The sequence below is a fragment of the Atractosteus spatula genome, chromosome 3 (assembly GCF_055471065.1).
Source record: "Atractosteus spatula isolate fAtrSpa1 chromosome 3, fAtrSpa1.hap1, whole genome shotgun sequence".
In the NCBI taxonomy this organism is placed as follows: Eukaryota; Metazoa; Chordata; class Actinopteri; order Semionotiformes; family Lepisosteidae; genus Atractosteus; species Atractosteus spatula.
Window position 1 is genome coordinate 66,990,724 of NC_142708.1, and position 21,953 is coordinate 67,012,676.

The 21,953-nt window shown below is 54.0% G+C and overlaps 2 protein-coding genes across 4 annotated transcripts; both read left to right on the forward strand.

The window, feature by feature from the left end:
• The first annotated feature begins 482 nt into the window (after nucleotides 1-482).
• Nucleotides 483-4,594, forward strand: LOC148838291 (uncharacterized). The gene is made up of 3 exons (XM_088909889.1): nucleotides 483-677; nucleotides 3,023-3,098; nucleotides 3,365-4,594. Exons 1-3 carry the CDS (start codon nucleotides 498-500, stop codon nucleotides 3,403-3,405), a joined length of 297 nt encoding a protein of 98 aa, XP_088766015.1. The 5' UTR covers nucleotides 483-497; the 3' UTR covers nucleotides 3,406-4,594.
• A 974-nt stretch (nucleotides 4,595-5,568) lies between these two features.
• On the forward strand, nucleotides 5,569-20,245 carry srrt (serrate RNA effector molecule homolog (Arabidopsis)). Of its 3 annotated transcripts, XM_088909887.1 has the most exons (20): nucleotides 5,569-5,703; nucleotides 7,791-7,953; nucleotides 8,779-8,907; nucleotides 9,044-9,193; nucleotides 9,413-9,601; nucleotides 12,515-12,684; nucleotides 13,066-13,244; nucleotides 13,597-13,698; nucleotides 13,871-14,021; nucleotides 14,568-14,752; nucleotides 15,239-15,300; nucleotides 15,397-15,475; nucleotides 16,611-16,805; nucleotides 16,902-17,072; nucleotides 17,828-17,981; nucleotides 18,441-18,634; nucleotides 18,746-18,902; nucleotides 19,121-19,213; nucleotides 19,710-19,812; nucleotides 19,944-20,245. In XM_088909887.1, the coding sequence occupies exons 2-20, from the start codon at nucleotides 7,835-7,837 to the stop codon at nucleotides 20,017-20,019; spliced, it is 2,658 nt and encodes an 885-aa protein (XP_088766013.1). In that variant the 5' UTR covers nucleotides 5,569-5,703; nucleotides 7,791-7,834; the 3' UTR covers nucleotides 20,020-20,245. The 3 variants fall into 3 exon arrangements, with proteins under 3 accessions (XP_088766013.1, XP_088766011.1, XP_088766012.1); XM_088909885.1 differs by having other exon boundaries at nucleotides 5,572-5,703; nucleotides 16,611-17,072; XM_088909886.1 differs by having other exon boundaries at nucleotides 5,577-5,703; nucleotides 7,727-7,953; nucleotides 16,611-17,072.
• Nucleotides 20,246-21,953: the final 1,708 nt, after the last annotated feature.

Here is a 21,953-nt window from a genome sequence, read left to right on the forward strand (position 1 = left end):
AATCGTCTCAACGCGTCGCTGTACGTGTGACGTAGCCGTGTGGGGCCCATGACGATCCGCTGCCCGGTAGAGCAGTATTCAATATCACACTTATACTACAGGCTCCGGGGTTTTTGTTGCAGATCTCCACGCATGACATCAGAAAGGCGTGTTTATCCCAAGTATCCCCACGTTATTTAGTTGTAGGAAGTCCAATTAAAAACTGCCTTATGGGCCCGACCTGCCTTGAACATTAGGACATTACAATTCAGTTACAGAGTCATAGAAAACGCGAATAAGACGAGAAAATAATGTATAGATTAGTGGTTATTAATCTATTAAATAAAGGGGTTAGAAGATGGATAGATATAGCAGTATGGGAATAACATAAGCAGCGATTGGCAGTTTTTTCAAATTTTTGAAAAACGTTCTATAATTCCGCAGACTAACCAACCGACAGAATACCACTTGCTGTTATTATTGTTGTTGTTGTTGTTTTCGCCGCTGCTGTCGCCCGGATGTCGGCCGAGGGAGGGCAGCGCTTTCTCGGGAAGACGCTTCCCAGCAACACCGAGCGGATCCTGCGGGCCCGGAGGCCAGAGGGCCCGGAGCCGCCGGCGGACGGCGGTGTCGAGGAGGCCTGCGAGCGGCTGATGGCTGAACTGCGGGTGACCGTGCTGGAGGAGCACGGAGATGAGGTAGGCCCCCCGCTTCAGCAAGAGCAGGCCTGCGCTGACCACGGGCGGCCTGCAGGGGGCGCCCTGACTCAGACGCGCTGTGCTGTTACCGCCGGTCATGATGCGTCGAGAGGATGTTCAGTTTTTATTTAAACATCAGAAATAAAAAAACAGAAGAAAAAAATATTAAAACCGATACAGAAATAAACACACTTTCACAGCTAGAAGAATTCACAATTATAAAAGCTGAAAATTAACCTGTGTACATATTTCCATTGTATGTCTTGCCTTTTTGATTCTTCAAATTTCTAATAGAATTTAAACAAAAAAGGATTTCTACCTTAAAATCATTAATAGAGGGAGCAGTATTAGACCATTTACGTTTGTGGATTAACAGATTAATAATAAAAACATACCTTTCATCCAAATCAGGTCTAACAAAATATAAAATAATATCTAAATCTCTAAATTTAACATTTAGACATTAACAATATTTAACATTTAGTTTAACAATAACATTTTGCTAATCTAGCCAGAACAATTTTGTATATACGCAATTCACAAAAAAACAAAGATTCCTTCTCATTGTTACAAAATACACATTAGTCATCTTGTTCGTGTCAGTCTAACAGGATAAAATCTAGGAACGGTCTAAAATGATATTTCTTTAACTTTATTTGTAAGACAGTATCTATCAGCAATTGTCCAAATTAATTTCCACTTTATATTCCAAAACATAGTATTCAAAAAGAGACACAAGAAGGTATAAAGCGCATAAGGCGTCATTTCCCAAGACGTCCATTGCAGCGTGCACACCAGCGCAGGGCTACATGAATAAATTATTGGCTCTGATTATGAAAACTGGTAACTTGAGTTTTTATTTCCAAATGGTGCCCGTTGGCAACATCTTTTACCTCCGCTGTCTGGCTTCCGATGTAAAAGCAGGGCATTATTTCACTCTCAGCAGCGAAACAAGAACACGAGCCGCGACTGGTAAGTAAGGGGAAACGCGAAAACAGAGAACAGGAAACACCTCTCTACACAAAGAGTTGTGGGTGTCTGGAACAGGCGGACGCGGAATAAGGAAACGTTGTATCTGTTTGTTTTTTTTTACACACGGACAAATTGCTAAGTCCAAGAGTTAGTCTTACGTAAAGAAATGTTGCTTAAGACGTCGTGTACAGAGTTTGGAAAGAAGACTTTAGAATCGTCGCCCGGACGTGAGGACGTGAGGTATTTCCAGGTGATTAAAAAAAATACGAGCGACAGACCCACGTCACGTGATAGGTGAGCGGCCCGAACCCTGGTCACGTGTGCCTTCGCTTCGCCTTCCTTTTCCGTTGGCATAGTTGCAGCTGTTCGGTGTGGAGTCGTTCGGAGTGGTTGAAATTGTACGCTTTTACGAAATATTACTTAACATCGCTAGTCAGTGTCACCGGGTTTCGGTTTTAAACTCAGAATCTTTTAAAAATATATATTTATTCCGTCGTGTTTATTTCCTGGCGGGCGCCTGAGTGTTGCTTCAGTATGTCGGCGGTGCAGCGGATGAAAGTCGCTAACGAGAAGCACAGCAAGACCATCACCCAGCGGGGACACGTCCAGAAAACCACGGTACACTCCCCGCTACACACCGCTACACACGGATACTGACACACACACACTCATCGATACACACCGATACTGATACACACACTCCCCGCTACACACCGATACCGACACACACTCCCCGCCACACACCGATACCGACACACACACTCATCGATACACACGGATACTGACACACACACTCCCCGCTACACACCGATACACACGGATACTGACACACACACTCATCGATACACACCGATACTGACACACACACACTCCCCGCTACACACCGATACCGACACACACACTCATCGATACACACGGATACTGACACACACACTCGCCGCTGCACATGAATACTGACACAGTACTGACTGGACTGGTGTTGGGGAGCCCCGTACTGACTCGAGTGGGAGTGGGACCCTTGTACTGGCTGTAGTGGACTAGAGACCCCTGTACTGACTGGACCAGTGCTGGAGACCCTGTACTGGCTGTAGTGGGACTAGAGACCCTTGTACTCACTGGACCAGTGCTGGAGACCCTGTACTGGCTGTAGTGGGACTAGAGACCCCTGTACTGACTGGACTAGGGCTGGAGACCCTGTACTGACTGTAGTGGGACAAGAGACACCTTTATTTACTGGACTAGGGCTGGAGACCCCTTTACTGACTGGACTGGGGCTCTCTGGGCCCCTTAAGTTGATATCATCTGTGATGTGCTGTATAAGGTGATACTGCAGTCCAGCTGTGACATGCTGTTCTCCTCTCCCTGTGTTCCAGCGCACAGTCAGTGAGGACCACTCTCCGGTGGGCCCTTGGCTTCTGGCGCTGTTCGTCTTCGTCGTGTGCGGCTCTGGTAGGTCTCTGATGCCAACGTGCTCTCTCATCCTAAAAACCTCTGACCCTCCCCCCCTCTCGCTCTCTGATGCTCTCTGACCTGACCTCCTCTCTCTCTGACCCACCATCCTCTCTTTAATACTCTGACCTACTTCCCTTTCTCTTTAATGCTCTCTGGCTTGCTATCCTCTCTCTGTGATGCTCTCCTACCTGCCATCCTCTCTCTCTGACCTCTGACGCTCTCTGACCCTCCTCATTCTGACCCTCCTCTCGTTCTATCCTCAGCCATCTTCCAGATCATCCAGAGTATTCGTCAGGGCGCATGAGAGCCAAGCCGCGCTGCGCTGCAGGAGGAGCTGTCTCTGGGAATGAACACCTGCCAGAAGCTACCTGCCCACCCCATCCCTCACTGTCCTGCTCTCCTCCTCTTCCTCCATTAAAGTCTGACCCTCTCAGAAGGCACCCCTGTGAGTAGGAAACTGCCCCAAGGCTCAGGTTCGATCTGGGGGTTCCAAATTCTGTTTGTTCTGAGCCTCATTTAACATCCTGGATCTTACCAAGTAGGGCTTCTCAATCCCACTTCTGGGTACCCCATTTCCCACTGGTGCTTTTCACCTTTTCTCCTGGGAGCTTAATGTGATCCCTTCACTACTGATCTGATTAACTAGACCTTTGTAATTGCTTCCCACTCTCCACATTCTCGCTGTTATTTAAAAATAAAAATCTCTTTTGACTGTTCCCGAACTGACAATTCAAAAACAAACAAAGGGCAAATACATTGTTACATCTGGGACTGAAGTAAGAACTCAGATGGACCTGCTAGACCCAGGCGTCAGACAGCCCTGGACTGGGGGGTCCTGCTCTAGAGCCAGCTGTATAGTCAAGAGTGGGGCCATGGGGACTGATGGAGTCCACCAGGGGGCGCTGCTTCCGGTCCGTGTGACCAGCAGGCAGTGGATACAGTATGTACAGTACAACTGTAGGAAACTGTTCGGTGTCCACACTGTCTGTTCATGTCAGTCAGTTCCCTATGGTCCTGTCTGAGTGTGGACCCAATCTCTCTGCTCCACAGTGCCCAGTCCTCTCCACACAGGACATGTGACTTCGAGAGCCCCCTGTGGATACTGGTGATGAAGCGCCCCCTGATGTCCACTGTCTGTCCCTGGCAGTGTATTTCTTATGTTCGACCCAGACTTCGCTGTGCAACAAGAGCAGCTGACCCTGAGCACCCCCTGCAGGCAGACACGTCCTTCATTTGATTTTTAACTTCCTTTCTTACTCACCTGCTCATTTTTATATTTCATTATCTCCCTGTTGTTTTGAGGGAGCTCTTCAGTTCAGTTTGCCTTTTCTATCACTGTAAATAAATCCACTGTCCTTCTGAAATTCCCTATTTTCCTTCCCTGCTGTGAAACCACCCTCCTACTACACCCACTCCACCTAGACCACTGCCTACTCTTCTACAGATGCTATGCAATGGTTTTATACAAATTAAAATATTTTCTCAAAAAAAAACATGTCTGTGCTGTGTTTTTTTAAATAAAAAAATCAGCTGATCCTACTGTCAAGCTGGACTATTCAGTCCCTGCTCTCCTGTCAGGCTCTGTGCAGAGTCCCAGGGTGAGTGATCTGACAGGGGGTGTCAGAGGAGGGTGTGCACAGTCCTCACTCTCCTGTCAGAGTCTGTGCAGAGTCCCAGGGTGAGTGATCTGACAGGGGGTGTCAGTGGAGGGTGTGCACAGTCCTCACTCTCCTGTCAGGCTCTGCAGAGTCCCAGGGTGAGTGATCTGACGGGGTGTCACAGGAGGGTGTGCACAGTCCTCACTCTCCTGTCAGGCTCTGTGCAGAGTCCCAGGGTGAGTGATCTGACAGGGTGGGTTGTACTGGATGAATAGGCCCATGCATCTCATTTTCTCCAGAGAGACTGCAATATTTGTTGCTAGTCTTAAAATGGGCAATTTCGAATTGGGGGACATGTAGCTGACTCTTTATGACCTGTCCCTGAATCTGGGCTGATGTCTACAGATGAGAGACTGGAGAGTCTAGGGAACACTGGCAAGGTCTTGTTTCCCAAAGACTCAGGGGGGAATTGTGTGCTGCTGAAAAATAGAATTCTGGCCAGATTCAAAGCACGCACTCTGCAAAGTTTTCCTTTGCATGAATGGAAAACTATTTTTTACGAGTTTCATGACACCAATGTTTTTTTTTTCATTGAAGTCCTGAGTCACTGTAGCTGAATCATTATTCTTTGAATGCATCTGATTATCCTTGAAACGTATAAAATAATTTTCTGTTCAATTTTAATTCTAGTAGCGTCAGGTATATCAAACACTGGTGCTGAGACTTGTCGGGACTCCTAAGCGTGTGATTTAATATTGCACCTTTTTTCAGCCGTAAAGGCCATGCAGACCTCCGGGCGTTAGGGGGCGCTGTCGGCTGGTGGTGCGGGCGAAGAGGAGGGGACCAAGACTTCTCTAGAGGCCACATCCGGGTCTTCTCTCTCGCTGTAGGCCCGCTGGAGCAGTGGGAGGAAGGATTGCGACGCGGTGGGAATTTAATTAATTAAAGAAATTATCGCCTTTCTCTGGAGGTGCGAAGGTTTTCCCGGGACTTAAGCCGAGCGGGTAAGTTATCGAAAAATAAGTCATGTTTTGTTTTATTGGGGGTAAATTAAGGCCTTGGGATCTACCGGTGAAGCCGCGGTCTGGGATGTTGACTCTGCAGGGATAGATGAGCTCGGAGGCGGCGGTGGCTCTGGAAGCGGAGGCGGTGTAAACCGGTGTAGGATTCCGCGGATGAAGGCGGCTTCTGTGCAGTTTGTCCGGGAAAAGAGGGCGAAACGCAGCTTGGGCACTTGACGTTTCTGAATGACCTGGAGGGAATGGCTCCCGCGTCCCGTTGCCCGTGAGAAAGAGAGCTCTCTGGGCCGTCTGTGTTCCTGCTGCAAGTGCCCGGGCTGCGAGGCGGAAGAGGCCGCGGCATTGTACTCGTGGGCGCCGAAAGCGGTTCGATACGGACTCTGTTTCACGGTGCACGCAGTATTGTTCGCGTTTAAGAGGAAGTTGATCGGGAAGGTGTCTCGCCGCGAGTGATCGCTGCGGCCGTCTTTTGTGGGGCAGCGGTGCGATGAATGAATGAATGAATGACGTGGGGCTTCGGCGTTTACTGACAGAGCCTGCGGTCGCCGAACCTACCGGGCTCCCCCCCGGTACCGGCCTGGTTTATTTTCTCTGGTTTCTGTGCAACACTGGAAGGTTAGTGGCGGGCTCATTCGCTTCGCAGGGGGACACTTAAGTTTTCAGGCCCGCCATATTTCTTATGTGAAAGTTGACGGTACCGCAGGAAGTTTACAGGTATGGGAGATGGTGGAGGAGAGGGAACACATTCAGCCCGTCTTTACAGTTTCTTGAAAGAGGTCGGGGTATGTGGCTGGGACAGCTTGTTCCGGACCCCCGCCACTCTTTGTGTAAAGGAGCGCCGCTTGTCCGCAGTCCCGAATTCGCTTCCTCGGTGGGGCTGGGGTAGTTTTGTTTGCCTGTTGTGAATTTCTCTTTCCGAGAGAGGGCGTCGTTTCCAGCATGACTACTCAGTGCTGGTTATGAGCGAATGGTCTTCTCCTGTGTGTAGCCAGCACGATGCACTTTTAAACCGAGAGGCTCGCGTAGCTGTAGCGGGCAGTGGGGAAGAGGTACAGGGCGCAGAGCGCTCACAGAGCGGAAGTTCAACCCCTGGAGACGGTTGTTTTAAGAGGCCAGAGTCTCATGACCCTAAGAGAGGCCGTGGGTGGGCAGGTTCTGGCTAAGCCTCCTCTGTTTTTGGCAGAGATGTGAAACTTCACTGTGAGTTAGCCAGGAGCTGCGCGTTTGGGAGAGAGCCTGGCGTGCAATCAAGCGCCTTGCTGATGTGTCCTGGAAAACAGTCCAAGTAGTTTTTTTTGCGTGAATTGGACCAGAAGATGGCACTGAGAGAGCAGTGTCTTGGGCTGCTGGAGTTACCCTGCGGCCTGGGCTCCGAGACTGTGACTGTACTGTACTCTGAACCGGGGGGTCTCCAGCCCTGTTCCTGGGGAACCCCAGTCCAGCATGTTTGTGGGTCACCATTACATTGCCAGTTTCTAGTGACTTGGAGCTCTTTGCTCCAAGCAAGGAGGCTTGGGGCGGAGCGGTGGCTCTGTGGCTGGGAGGTTGCTGGTTCAAATCCCACAGCCGGCAGAGGAATCCTACTCCGTTGGGCCCCTGAGCAAGGCCCTTAACCCCAACTGCTCCAGGGGCGCTGTACAATGGCTGACCCTGCGCTCTGACCCCAAGCTTCTCTCCCTGCCTGTGTGTCTCATGGAGAGCAAGCTGGGGTCTGCGGAAAAAACAAATTCCTAATGCAAGAAATTGTAAAGGGTTAATAAAGTGATGCTGTTATTGTTATTATTATTATTATTTGTGTGTGGCCAGTCAAGCAAGCGATTTGTTAAATGAAGTCCCCTTAAGAGTTTTGCTATTCAAGTATGACTTGCCTGGTTCGTACCTGTTATAGATCTTTTTGGTCCCTAACTGCAGGGGGTCTCCCCACGGTCCCTGCCCCGAGGCCCCCTAGCGCTGCTGCGGCCACTGGCGACGCGTAAGGCCCTCTGTTCGCGCTCGTGTGTTCCGGCAGCTGTTGTGCACTTGGCGACGTCTTGACTGCCCCCTGCTCATCCCGCCGCTGTTTCGCCTCCCAGGCGCGTCGTCCGTGTGCGCTGTGCAGACCGGGCCGGGCAGGGCGATGGCTGACAGCGATGACGAATACGACCGCCGGCGGCGCGACAAGTTCCGGCGTGAGCGGAGTGACTACGACCGGTCCCGGGAGAGGGAGGACCGGCGCCGGGATGACTGGAACGACAGGTCAGGGGTCGCGGGGCGGGCGGGCTGGTGCGCTGCCAGCCACGGGGGTCGTGGTCTCTAGCCCTGGTCTGGCTGAGCTGGCAGAAGCCTGAATCGCCTTGATTCCGGAAGATAACTGTGGATTGATGGAGCAATTGGATCATCTCAACTTTCCTCTGCTTACCAGTCATTGATCCCAGGGCATCTGCTGCTACAAACATGCCTGGGCAGCTTGTTCCAGGCACCCACCACTCTGTGTATAAAGAGCCTCCTGTTACTAATGCTCAGTACACTTCTTCTTGGTTTTCACCCGTGTCCTCTGGGCTTTGCTTTGTTGGTGATCCGACTTGGTGTGTTAAAAAAACCTCCTGTCCTCTGCAGCCTTTGTTCTGTGTCAGTGTTTGCTATTGCCGATTCTCCATGGATCCCAAGGCTGCCTTGAATAGAAACAAGTGAGAACACAATTGGGAAGTCAGCTTGAGAAGACTGCTTTGCACAAAGGGCAGTAGGAGGCTGGAACAGGCAGCCCAGGCTTCTTCTTGAAGCCGTTGCTTTGTCGGATGGGTCCTTGGATCAGGCAGGCTAGGCTGAATGAACTGGTCTCTGTAGCAGGTGTGATTTTCTGATGGGTGTGTGAAGAGCAAGCAGAGTGTTTAACGTTGTGTTTTGGGGGAGGTGGGGGTACACAGCGCAGCTCTGAGTCTTGAACTGGCTGAGCAAGGCTTGACGTCGCCCCCTGCAGGGTGAGCCTGGGCCTCTGTGGTCTCCAGCGGGCCTGGGCCTGTTTCGAGTGTGCGCCAGGACGAGCTCACGTGCTCCTCTCTCTCTCTCTCTCTCTCCTCGCAGGGAGTGGGACCGGGGCAGGGAGCGGCGGAGTCGTGGGGAGTACCGCGATTACGATAGGGGGCGCCGGGAGAGGTTCTCCCCGCCGCGGCACGACCTGAGCCCACAGCAGAAACGCATGAGGAGGGACTGGTGAGGCCGTTTCCTGACGCGTGACCCTCGTCACTCCCCCCCGTCTCTCTGTCTCTCTGTCTCTCTGTCTCTCTCTGTTAGTGTCGTGTGCAGTGGTGCCCAGCGCTCAGCTCAGTGCTGCCTCTCTCTCTTTCAGGGACGACCACGGTGGAGACCCGTATCACGGCGGAGGGTATGACCTGCCATATGGGGGCGGCGGGGGCCCCAGCTACGCCCCCCCCCAGCCCTGGGGACACCCCGATATCCACCTCATGCAGCCGCATCATGGCATTCCCATCCAGGCCAGGTGAGGGGGGCAGGGGTGGGGTGGGGCAGGAAGGCCTGCTGGCGACTGCTTCCTAGAGCTGCACCCATAAGTTACTGCTCGTTGCACCCCAGAACTGCGCTGCAGCTGCTGCAGAAAGAGAGGGCCACTGAGGGGATCCCCAGTAACTCATCCCATGCTTCGTTTTTATCCTGCCCTTGCCTGTCCTGTTTCTCCCCACCAACCCCCGTCGTCCGGCAGGCTGGGCAACGTGCACGACCTGGAGCTGGGCCCCCCGGCGCCCGTCATGAAGAGCTTCAAGGAGTTCCTGCTGTCCCTGGACGACTCCGTGGACGAGACCGAGGCGGTCAAGCGCTACAACGACTACAAGCTGGACTTCCGCCGGCAGCAGATGCAGGACTTCTTCCTGGCGCACAAGGACGAAGAGTGGTAAGGCAGCGCACCTCACGCCGAGAGAGGCAGAGGCAGGGAACGGCAGTCGGCGAGCCGGGTGCCAAGACAGGCAGAGGGAGGGACGGGCAGGCAGCGCACAGCAGGCCAAGAAAGGCGGGGGGGGAAACAGTAGTCAGCGCACTGCGCTCCGAGACGGGCAGAGGGAGTGAACAGCAGACAGCGCACTGCACGTTAAGAGACGCATAGAAAGGGAACACCAGTTAGGGCACTGCAAGAAAGGCAGGGAGGGATTGATGGGCATCACATCACACACCAGAAGAGGCAGAGAGAGGGAACAGCATTTAGTGCACTGCAGAGGAACGGAGGGAGGGAACAGCAGACATCACACCACACCCCGAGAGAGCCGCATGGAGGGGCAGGGAGAGCTGGAGAGGACGCTGGGTAGGGAGCTGACGCACTCACTGGTGCTCGTTTCTGTATTTGTGGGAAATTCCCATGGATTCTCATACTGTTCCGACTGAGAGGCAAGCACTCTGTAGTGCCAGTGTGTTGTTGCCGGTGGGCTAGTCACATCCACTGTGGGGACGTCCCAGCAGCACCTGTCAGGAGTTAGCGTGTCCACGGGGGTGCCGACTGAAGCCTGGGCCTCACGTGGCCAGCGAGGCGTGTTTTCTTGCACCCACACACACACGTTTGGGGTCACGCTAGGGGTTAGGGCTGGAGAATTAGGGGGGTTAGGATAGGATCTGAGGTAGAGGGTTAAAGTTGAGTTTAGGGTCAGGATGCTGGAGAGACACCACTGTGTTTGAACAGCTGCAGGCCGCAGTCCCCTCCCCCCCCCCTCCTCCCCGCCAGAGTCTTAACGAGTCAAATTGAACCTCGTACCTGCAGCCGCCGAAGGTTCCAGCAACAAGACATCCTCCGCAGCGCTCGTGCCGAATTCGACCAGGCAGTAACCATGCCTGTGTCAGGCCAGGGGGAGGGCCAGTACTTCGTACCTGCAGCTGTCTTAACAAAATAAACGAGGTGATCGCTGTGTCAGTGTCCGGGATTGTGACTGTATATAATTCTTTTTAATTTTCATTTTTTCTTTTGTTCAAATTGACTGCAACCTCCCTTCTCCCCCTCCCCTCCCCTCCCCTCCCTCCTTCCTTTCCTTCATCCTCCTCCTCCTCCTCCTCCTCCTCCACAATCAAGGCTGTGGAAGATGCCAAACACACAGTCAGATCTGCAGGAGTCCTCGAGGGAGCCGGGCGTTCAGGCAGACAGGGCTGTCGCTGCGCACAATGCAGCGCTCTAGAAACCACAGTGCCAGGGCTTTTAGTCAGACAGGGCCGTTCGCCGCGTTTCTTTCCAAAACCAAACCCAGACCACAGAACCAAAGGTGCCCTCCTCCCTTCCCCATCAAAAAAAACAAAAAACAAACAGACCCTATCTCTCCCACAACTCACAAAATTGGGCGAACCTTGGAAAGTGTGATCGGCGCCGAGGGGCAGAAGCGCCCCTCTCTCAGTAAATGTGTGTTGTAAACACAAAGGTAAATTGGTCGAGAACGTGGCACATCTCTTGTTCTTTGTATTCTTATACTGTTTCTTTCAGTTACTAGTTTTTTTTTTTGTCTTCCTCAATATTGCTTTAATTGTTGGGCAATTTTTTTTGAAGCGATGAGGTGGGGCGAGATCAGGGCTTCCCAGTATATTGTAGCTCTGTCCTCGGGGGCCGAGATGGAGAGGCTGAGACGGGAGACGTCGCTGACCCAGAAACGCCCATCGCGGTCCCGTTCCGTAGCAGTCCGATCCACTCCGGGTTTTACCAGGTGCAGGAGCCTTGCGTTCAAACTTGTCTCACTGAAGCGGCAAAGCAGGGGCTTACAGGAGCTTTTCTGCGACTGGTAAAACCCGGAGTGGATTGGACTGCTGCGCAGTGGGAGTCTGTTTAAGCGGCTGTGCTCATTTGCCTCCCCGAACGGCAAGTTCCATTTTAGTTTCTTGCGGCCCTGTTGTTTGTGCGAGTGTGTGTGTAGCCCCTTGCCAGCACCAGTGAGCTCTCCCGTCTGTCCGCGTGTCGAGAAGCACAAGCAGTCCCGTCCTCTGCCAGCACACGTCCCGCCCTGGGCTCCAGAGAGCATCCCCCTTTGAAGTCCAGATATTACTGGGAAGCCCCGACTCTGTCCTTCCGCAGAAACTTGGACTGTAATCAGGAGGAATTAGGAATAATGCATGCCTGGGTCCCCGAGACGGAGAGCCTGTGTTCTGAGAGAGTGAGAGAGAGCGTGCGTGTGAGTAGCAGCGCTCAGTGTTGGGGAATTTGTTTCTTTTTTACTTTTTCGAGCCATTCCTCTAGTGGCCTGTACTCTGTGAGCTTTAGCCATGGGTGGTGGGGAAAACAGGTGCGCAGTCTGAGCAGATGAATCATCCCACACGTAATTCCAGCGTAGCAGTGACTCTAATCCAGACCGGGTCTTGGGAGACCCGGGGGCGGGCAGAGCTGTGGTACCGCCGGCCGGATCTTGGGCCGGTCCAACAGACGGGACACGAGGAGGTTCGGATCTTGCCTGGGGGGGGGTGTGGTGGTGCAGGTAGGACCCTGGAGCGCCAGGCCTCTGTTTGTCAGTGCCGAGATCAGGCGGGTCCGGGGGTGGAGTTTGGATCTGATTTTTAAACGGATCCCTCCTGCCCTCCCAAAGCAAGACCCTGAACCTCCTTTACAAGAAGCCATTGCTAAGGATACCGTTGCTCATCCAGCCCCCCGTTGGTCTCCCAGAGTCGCTCTGTATACAATTTGCAGCTTTAACTGATTAACTCCAGCACCTGGCCTCTGTAGAGGAGTAATGATTTATTCCTGCGCCAATCCCGCGATTTCTCACAAGGCGTCTCTCCCTTTCCTTCTCCCTACTCCCGCCCCTGACCCGGCTCGGCCCGGCCTGCTCGGGTTCTTATGGGTTTTCAGGTTCCGGTCCAAGTACCACCCCGACGAGGTCGGCCGCAGGAAGGCGGAGGCCCACAGCGCCCTGCAGAACCGCCTGGGCGTCTTCATGTACCTGCTGGAGAACGGCTGGCTGGACAACATCTCCCTGGACATCGACCGCGCGCCAGCCATCATCAAGATCCTGGACGCCGGTACGAGGAGGGGGGCAGGGGAGGCGGGGGGGGTTCCTGGGACAGCCGGGCGCCTGCCATCTTCATGAGGGCCGGAGAGGGAGTGGGGTGTGCTGTGCTCTTTTGTGTTTGTACTGTTTTCTGATTTGGTGGAAAATAATTAGAAAATGCAACCAGAGCAACTCAAGGTTTGCGGCCTTTTGTAGAGCTGGGTGTTCTACCGGAGCAGGACAGGTGATGCACCTTGCTCAGGGGGATGGCAGCAGTGTGTTTCCTGGGATTTGAACCCGCAACCTTACGCTTTAGAGAGCGCCGCGCTGCTGCAGTGCGCGCTTGTGTCAGTAGTTTACTAGTGATGCTGCAGTCCCTTCTTTTACCAGCCTCTCTCTCTCTCGCTCTCAGCTGTGATCAAGATGGAGGGGGGGACGGAGAACGACCTGCGGATCCTGGAGCAGCCCACGGAGGAAGAGGAGGAGCGAGGCGGGGGCGGGGGGGCAGCCGAGCCGGCCAAGAGGGAGGAGGCGCGCGGTGGGGACAGCGAGCGGAAGCCCCCCGCTGACAAAGAGGACAAGGAGAAGAAGGTAACCCAGACAGGGAGCAGGGGACACAAGGGTCTTTGACACAAGGCTGTGCCGTTGGAGCCAGTTCCTGGCAGGAAGATGTGATCGAGGGATCGCTTCCCAGTCCTGGAGGGCCGGGCGTGTCTCTGCAGGTTTTAGCTCTAACCCAGCTCGTTCAGTGAGCTCATCACGGGCTTATCTGTCGCAATCGAACAGCTTCTCCCAGCTGTTCGGGTGCTGCTGCTTTAAAAGAACCTTCAAACCCTGCAGAGACCCGGGGCCCACCAGTGCGGGCCTCGTACTGGCTACTGACCGAGCGCACGGGCCGCACCTGACCTCTCCGGCTCTGACGCTTGTGTCCTCTCTGCCCCAGGGCGATAGCGGGGGAGGCAGTGGGGAGGAGAAGCTGAAGAAAGGAGGAGAAGAGGAGCAGGGGGAGAAGTCCAGCGCGAAGGAGGAGTCTGAGCCCAAGAAGGTACGTGTTCCCTGCGGCTCGGTCTGGGCACAGCCCTCTCGCGGGGAGGCGGCCCGGGCCTCTCGCTGCAGTCCAGACCACGCCGGCGGACTGTCCTCCCTGTAGAGCAGCAGTGAGGCACAGGAGCAGTGGTTTGCTTTTAACCCCCACCTCCCCGTGGTCCTCCTCGCAGCTGAGCAAGAAGAGGAAGAGGAAACGCAGCGGAGACAGCGAGGATGAGCCCAGCGCCTCCGACAGCGACTCCGACTCGGAATCCGGGAGCGAGAAACCGGCCAGAGATGAGGAAAGGGAGGATGAGGAGGAGGATGAGGAGAAGGAGGAGGGTGAGTCTGCTGCAGAGCCAGATGAGCTGGACTGAGTGTCTTTACAGTCTCTACAGATCTGATGGTGATGAGTGTGAATGTGAAGATACAGAGGAGCTGGACTGAGTGTCTTTACAGTCTCTACAGATCTGATGGTGATGAGTGTGAATGTGAAGATACAGATGAGCTGGACTGAGTGTCTTTACAGTCTCTACAGATCTGATGGTGATGAGTGTGAATGTGAAGATACAGATGAGCTGGACTGAGTGTCTTTACAGTCTCTACAGATCTGATGGTGATGAGTGTGAATGTGAAGATACAGATGAGCTGGACTGAGTGTCTTTACAGTCTCTACAGATCTGATGGTGATGAGTGTGAATGTGAAGATATAGATGAGCTGGACTGAGTGTCTTTACAGTCTCTACAGATGTGATGGGGATGAGTGTGAATGTGAAGATACAGATGAGCTGGACTGAGTGTCTTTACAGTCTCTACAGATCTGATGGGGATGAGTGTGAATGTGAAGATACAGATGAGCTGGACTGAGTGTGTTTCAAATCTTCTCAGTGGTGGTGAAGGAGAGGAAGGAGGAGAAGCTGAAGGACCGGGAGAAGGAGAGAGAGCGAGAGAGGGAGGAGAAGAAAGTGAAGGAGAAGGAGGTGGAGATACCACCCCCCCGGCCGCTGCACAAGACCTGCTCCTTGTTCATGAGGAGCATCGCCCCTACCATCTCCAAGGCAGAGATTGTTGCTGTGAGTCCCTGTCGCCCCTGAACACCCCCCGGGCTGCCTGTAGTTGTCTCTCCATCCCTGCAGCAGAGATCATTGCAGTGAGTCCCTGTTGCCTCTGAACACTGCCAGTCTCTGCACTGCCCTCTAGCTGTGTCTCTCCATCTCTACAGCAGGGATCATAGCAGTAAGTGTCTGTCAGTGCTGTCTTGGTGCTGCCACCTTGCTGCTTGACCATGATTTAGAAGCACCGCGTGTTGTCAGTTCTACATTAATCCTCCCTTTTAAACTCCCCGTGACTGATGCTGGGATGGTCACTGTGCCCCAGTAACTCGGTTACCAAAGCTAGCAGGCGCCTGTACTGCCCCCTGTATCTTCAGTCCTGCTGCAGAAATCCCTCATCCTGCCAGTTCTGAAGCTCTGATTACCGTTTTGAAAGACGTAGCGTGCTGGGATCTCTGCCTGTGAAATCCCCTCCCCTTGTCTCACTCTCCTGTGTCTCCCCTGCAGCTGTGTCGGCGGTATCCTGGGTTTATGCGAGTGGCCCTGTCAGAACCCCAGCCTGAGCGCAGGTGAGTCTCCTGCACCTGTTCCTACCTGGAGGTGTTTTAGTTTCCAGGTCCTCGGCCTCAGTAACAGCCCTGGACCTGCCTTCCTGTCTCTCTCAGGTTCTACCGGCGCTGCTGGGTAACCTTCGACCGCAGCGTCAACATCAAGGAGACCTGCTGGAACCTGCAGAACATCCGGGTGAGTCCAGTGTGTCTGTATTAACCCCTCTCTCTCTCAGTGCAGTGTTAATGTACTGTAGTGTCCAGTGTGTCTGTATTAACCCCTCTCTCTCTCTCAGTGCAGTGTTAATGTGCTGTAGTGTCTAGTGTGTCTGTATTAACCCCCCTCTCTCTCTCAGTGCAGTGTTAATGTGCTGTAGTGTCCAGTGTGTCTGTATTAACCCCCCTCTCTCTCTCAGTGCAGTGTTAATGTACTGTAGTGTCCAGTGTGTCTGTATTAACCCCTCTCTCTCTCAGTGCAGTGTTAATGTGCTGTAGTGTCCAGTGTGTCTGTATTAACCCCTCTCTCTCTCAGTGCAGTGTTAATGTGCTGTAGTGTCCAGTGTGTCTGTATTAACCCCTCTCTCTCAGTGCAGTGTTAATGGACTGTAGTGTCCAGTGTGTCTGTATTAACCCCTCTCTCTCAGTGCAGTGTTAATGTGCTGTAGTGTCCAGTGTGTCTGTATTAACCTCTCTCTCTCAGTGCAGTGTTAATGTGCTGTAGTGTCCAGTGTGTCTGTATTAACCCCTCTCTCTCAGTGCAGTGTTAATGGACTGTAGTGTCCAGTGTGTCTGTATTAACCCCTCTCTCTCAGTGCAGTGTTAATGGACTGTAGTGTCCAGTGTGTCTGTATTAACCTCTCTCTCAGTGCAGTGTTAATGGACTGTAGTGTCCAGTGTGTCTGTATTAACCTCTCTCTCTCTCAGTGCAGTGTTAATGGACTGTAGTGTCCAGTGTGTCTGTATTAACCCCTCTCTCTCTCAGTGCAGTGTTAATGTACTGTAGTGTCCAGTGTGTCTGTATTAACCTCTCTCTCTCTCAGTGCAGTGTTAATGGACTGTAGTGTCCAGTGTGTCTGTATTAACCCCTCTCTCTCTCAGTGCAGTGTTAATGTACTGTAGTGTCCAGTGTGTCTGTATTAACCCCTCTCTCTCTCAGTGCAGTGTTAATGGACTGTAGTGTCCAGTGTGTCTGTATTAACCCCTCTCTCTCTCAGTGCAGTGTTAATGTACTGTAGTGTCCAGTGTGTCTGTATTAACCCCTCTCTCTCTCAGTGCAGTGTTAATGGACTGTAGTGTCCAGTGTGTCTGTATTAACCCCTCTCTCTCTGCAGCTGCGAGACTGTGAGCTCAGCCCGGGTGTGAACAGGGATCTGGCGCGCCGCGTGCGGAACGTGAACGGCATCACGCAGCACAAGCAGGTCCTGCGCAATGACATTAAGCTGGCAGCCAAGCTGATCCACGCGCTGGACGAGCGAGAGAGGCTGTGGGGAGCGCCGAGGGAGCGCGGCGAGAGCTCGCTGCTGGAGGTCAGCGCCCCGCCGCGTGTCGCCTCGCGGCCCGTCCGCAACGCCCCTCTTCCTGCCGCCAGGCTCACGCCCCGTCTCCTCTCTCGCCGCCTGCAGCTACCGGCCCAGAACCCGATCCTGAAGAACATCACGGACTACCTGATCGAGGAGGTGAGCGCGGAGGAGGAGGAGCTGCTGGGCAGTGCCGGGGGCGGGGAGCCGGAGGAGGGCGTGAAGGAGGGCAACCCTGCGGAGATCACCGTGGAGAGAGACGACAAGCTGGTCAAGGTCAGTGTGTGTCGTGCTGTAAAGCACTGTGGAGAGAGACGACAGGCTGGCCAAGGTCAGTGTGTGTCGTGCTGTAAAGCACTGTGGAGAGAGACGACAGGCTGGCCAAGGTCAGTGTGTGTCGTGCTGTAACGCACTGTGGAGAGAGACTACAGGCTGGCCAAGGTCAGTGTGTGTTGTGCTGTAACGCACTGTGGAGAGAGACGACAGGCTGGCCAAGGTCAGTGTGTGTCGTGCTGTAACGCACTGTGCAGAGAGACGACAGGCTGGCCAAGGTCAGGGTGTGTCGTGCTGTAACGCACTGTGCAGAGAGACGACAGGCTGGCCAAGGTCAGTGTGTGTCGTGCTGTAACGCACTGTGCAGAGAGACGACAGGCTGGCCAAGGTCAGTGTGTGTTGTGCTGTAACACACTGCAGAGAGACGACAGGCTGGCCAAGGTCAGGGTGTGTCGTGCTGTAACGCACTGTGCAGAGAGACGACAGGCTGGCCAAGGTCAGTGTGTGTCGTGCTGTAACGCACTGTGCAGAGAGACGACAGGCTGGCCAAGGTCAGTGTGTGTTGTGCTGTAACGCACTGTGGAGAGAGACGACAGGCTGGCCAAGGTCAGTGTGTGTTGTGCTGTAACACACTGCAGAGAGACGACAGGCTGGCCAAGGTCAGGGTCTGTCGTGCTGTAACACACTCTGATGTGTCTTAGTGACACAGTTTCACATGCTTTGCACCCTGGATCCACGCTCTGTCTTCTATAATGCAGGTGCTGGATCGTCTCCTGCTGTACCTGCGCATTGTTCACTCCATCGACTACTACAACACCTGCGAGTACCCCAGCGAGGACGAGATGCCCAACCGCTGTGGCATCATCCACGTCCGAGGGCCCATCCCCCCGAACCGCATCACGCATGGCGAGGGTGAGGCCTTCTCACACAATACTCCCGCCCTCCGTACAGAATCACAGTACTCACAGTGTACTACTCCCACCCTCCATACCGCATCACACTACTCACAGTGCTCTAAACCCATCCCCCTGAACTGCCCAAGACAATCTCGAGGGTAAGGCGTACTCGCATGCTACACACAGTTTTCCTCTTCCCAAACCACTGCAGACGGGTGAGAATTTCTCCCACACTACTCACAGTTATTACTCCCTCCCCCTGAGCCATATCATTCATTGTGAGGGTTAGACCAACTTGCACACTACTCCCAGTGTACTACTACCCCCCTCCCTCCCAACCACATCACGCATGGGTGAAGCCTACTCCCATACTACTCATACTCTACTCAGTGTGCGACTCCCTCCCCACGAACTCCTCCTCATGTGCTTGGCGGCACGTCCATCCCTGACCCTTCCTCCTCCTCCTCCTCCACAGTGGCTGAGTGGCAGAAGACCTTCGAGGAGAAGCTGACCCCTCTCTTCAACGTGCGGGAGTCGCTGTCCGAGGAGGAGGCCGTGAAGATGGGCCGCAAGGTCCCGGAGCAGGAGGTGGAGAAGTTCGTCTCGGCCAACACGCAGGAGCTGGGCAAGGACAAGTGGCTGTGCCCCCTGAGCGGCAAGAAGTTCAAGGTGCGTGCTCGCCGGCGCCCCCTGCTGCCCCCTCCCGGTCCGCCTGCAGCGCGAGCCCAGCGAAGGGCGGCCCCATAACAGCAAGGCTCACACGGGTTCCTGTCCCCGCAGGGCCCCGAGTTCGTGCGCAAGCACATCTTCAACAAGCACGGCGAGAAGATCGAGGAGGTGAAGAAGGAGGTGCTCTTCTTCAACAACTTCCTGATGGACGCCAAGCGCCCCTCCCTGCCCGAAATCAAGGCCCCGCCGCCCCCCGGGCCCGGCCAGGGTGAGTCTTCTTCGCCACCGTCTTCCTCCTCCTCATTGCCCCCACGCACAGCAATACCATGTGGTCGCTGGGGACTGGATTTGCACGCAGGTGGCTGATGTGCGGGAAGTTTATTGTTTTGTTAAGCACTGTACAGGCTGTACAGTGTGTCTACTGTGTGTACAAACCCTGGGACGTCAGGAAGCTCAGAAGCGCTGAACTGTGACTCTCTCCGACAGGCGTGCTCAGCCCAGGGCTGCCATACCCCCACCAGTCGCCCCAGGGGCTGATGGGATACGGCCAGCCCCGTCCGCCAGTCCTGGGCTACGGAGGTAAGGGTTTACGTTGAAATGCCGCCGATCTTGTCTGGTCCGGAGCCTCCGGAGGCCCGTATAGGCGCACGGGTTCTGCCGCTTACCAGCAGCAACCGTCTGTCCATGAAGCTGCCTCGTTAGAAAATCCCCATCAGGACCCTGATGGCGTGGAGCGGCTTCACACCCTCCAAACAAATCAGTTTCTCGGGTCCCCGTAGGCTGTACCGGCTACAGCAAAACGTCCTTCCTTGGGTGAAGGGTGATGGAAGACCAAGAATGGATCCTTACACAAAGGGTGGTGGGAGTGGGGCACAAGCAGTCCACTGAAGCCAGTCGTTGAAGCTGATAGCTGCAGCTGGATTGAAAACCAAACTGGCTGGGTGGTCTCGCCTGTGGCCTTTCCTGTGCTCCGTGTGTGTGCTGAAGCAGTGTGACGCCAGGCTGTAATGCAGTGATTCAGCCGTCCGTTCCTGCTGTAGCAGGTCACTGACCCGCACTGCCTTTCTCTGTCCAGGAGGGGGCCCTCCGTACCCACCGAACCAGTATGGGGGCGGCCGGGGGAACTACGACTCCTTCAGAGGACAGGGGGGATACCCTGGGAAACCCCGAAACAACAGGTCAGTGTCTCCGGAGCGCCTCCCACCGAGGGTCAGGCCCGGGGCTAAATCCTTGCGGAGGTGTATTTGAGACGGATCCTCCTGCTCCTCTCACGCCCCGTCTGTCTCTCTCCTGCCCCCCTCCCCCACAGGATGATCCGCGGCGACCCGCGCGCCATCATCGAGTACCGCGACCTCGACGCTCCTGACGACGTTGACTTTTTTTAGCCCTGTTTTTACTGTCTCCGGACACGTTCGCTTTCTATTTTTAATTAAGTTTTGGTTTTTGTTTCTTTTGTCCTCCCCCTCCCTTTCTGTATGGTAAGTTTACACAGTGCAGCTGCACCATATCAGAGCATCTGTGTGCGTTCTGTTCGTCTTTATTAAATATCTTGGCCACTTAGAGTTGTATCCCTGCCATTTTCCATTAATAAAAATAAACATTGGATCCACACCCACTGCGTGAGGAGAGTTCTTGGGGCGTCTGTTTGCATTTCTCGAGAGCCTTTTCCTCCCTCTGCCTTCTGTGTTTGCTCTCCTATCCCTACTCCCGTCTGTTCTGTGCTCCCATCTTGCTCTGTCCTCCATTCTGCTGGTGCTCGTCTCCCCCTTAAGTTTAAAGAGCTTTTTTGGCATGATGGATGAATTACAGGAGATCACACACTATATTATTATTATTGAGAGACAGGCTCACTGTTCCTCAGGCTGTGACAGGAGATCACACACTGTATTATTATTATTGAGAGACAGGCTCACTGTTCCCCAGGCTGTGACAGGAGATCACACACTGTATTATTATTATTGAGAGACAGGCTCACTGTTCATTGGGCTGGGATGGGAGATCACACACTGAACTGCAGCTCTATGGAGGTTCCTCCTGCCTCTCTCTCCTCCCTCCTGGTACTCCCGTCTCCGTTCCATGTTCAGCACCAACAAGGTGTTGTCAGTTGTTTGCCAAGTGCAAGACCACAAAATTTCAAATAACATTCCTTTAGCGAATTTTGGCAGTAACATTTGGACTGTTTACAGCAGCACTGTGCACGTCCAGAGTGCGGGGGCAGCCTGCTCCGGATGCCCCGGCTCCCTGAGGACTCTGCTGTCCCCCCTTTTTTTCTGAGCTATGGGAAGCTGGGCGGCTGACGGGGTGAGTGTGCGTACAGCGTGCCAGTGAAGTGTCGGCTTCCTGTGTAGTGAATGAAGACGGAGTTCACGCAGGGAACACGCTGCCAGGGACAGACAGTGGACACCACGGGGCGCTTCATCACCAATGCCCACAGGGACTCTTACAGTCAGTTGTCCTGTGTGGGGAGGACTGGGCACTGTAGAGCAGACAGACTGGGTCCACACTCAGACAGGACCATAGGGAGCTCACTGCTATGGACAGAGTGGACACCAGGAAGCCACTGACGTGAACACACAGTGGACACCAGGAGCACACTGCCGTGGACAGGGGTATATGTGCATTGTGGACACAGTTGGGGTTGTCAAGCCCCCCGGTGTGTGTTCCCACTCCCAGGATCCTGTTGGTATGCAGTCTAGGTCTCACTGTTACACCAGTGAAAACAGCACGCTGACGTGTCCAGCGGAGGAGATAAGCTGCTTGTCTTTTGCTCGGAAAAACCGCCTGGTCCCTCTGTAGCGAGGTGACCCCTGCAGTCCGGCTCCTCGTCTCTTTCATCCTTCTGTCCATCTGCCCCTCCGTTCCTGGAACGCACCCGGATGCCTGACGGACTCATCCCAACCCTTTCCCTGGAGAGCTGCATATTCACTATGGAATGCCATGGGAATCTCTTTCCCAAGTGCTGAAAAAAACGGTGCCTTTTAATTTTTTTTTTCCGTTCCTGCAAACACATGGCCCAGGGATTCATCTCCTTCTCCCAGAGGTCCACACTCCTGGTGGTCGACGGCAACTCCCGTGGTTCCCAAGAGTGGACTGTCCATCCAGTGGAAAGCCGATGGATGGAATTCCGAGCATGGGTGACGTGCCGAAGGGTTCAACTCCCCATGAGGGAATAGTGGTTTTTACGATTTCCAGGGAGCAGAGGCGGTCTTTCCCTGGAATTAGTGCTACGTGACATGGGAGAGTGTGGACGTGGGGACGGCACCAGGCACCGGCCCTTGCTCACCGGAGAGAGTAACCCCGGGCGTGATATACTGCTGGC

What these genes read in the sequence shown, in the direction of transcription:
- LOC148838291 (XM_088909889.1), top strand. Translation starts at nt 498, where the DNA reads ATGTCGGCCGAGGGAGGGCAGCGCTTTCTCGGGAAGACGCTTCCCAGC. An exon ending in TGGAGGAGCACGGAGATGAG is followed by an intron (nt 678 to 3,022) that starts GTAGGCCCCCCG and finishes CCTGTGTTCCAG; the next exon opens with CGCACAGTCAGTGAGGACCA. An exon ending in CTTCGTCGTGTGCGGCTCTG is followed by an intron (nt 3,099 to 3,364) that starts GTAGGTCTCTGA and finishes TTCTATCCTCAG; the next exon opens with CCATCTTCCAGATCATCCAG.
- srrt (XM_088909885.1), top strand. Translation starts at nt 7,835, where the DNA reads ATGGCTGACAGCGATGACGAATACGACCGCCGGCGGCGCGACAAGTTC. An exon ending in GGATGAGGAGAAGGAGGAGG is followed by an intron (nt 14,022 to 14,567) that starts GTGAGTCTGCTG and finishes AAATCTTCTCAG; the next exon opens with TGGTGGTGAAGGAGAGGAAG. An exon ending in GAGACGACAAGCTGGTCAAG is followed by an intron (nt 17,073 to 17,827) that starts GTCAGTGTGTGT and finishes TCTATAATGCAG; the next exon opens with GTGCTGGATCGTCTCCTGCT.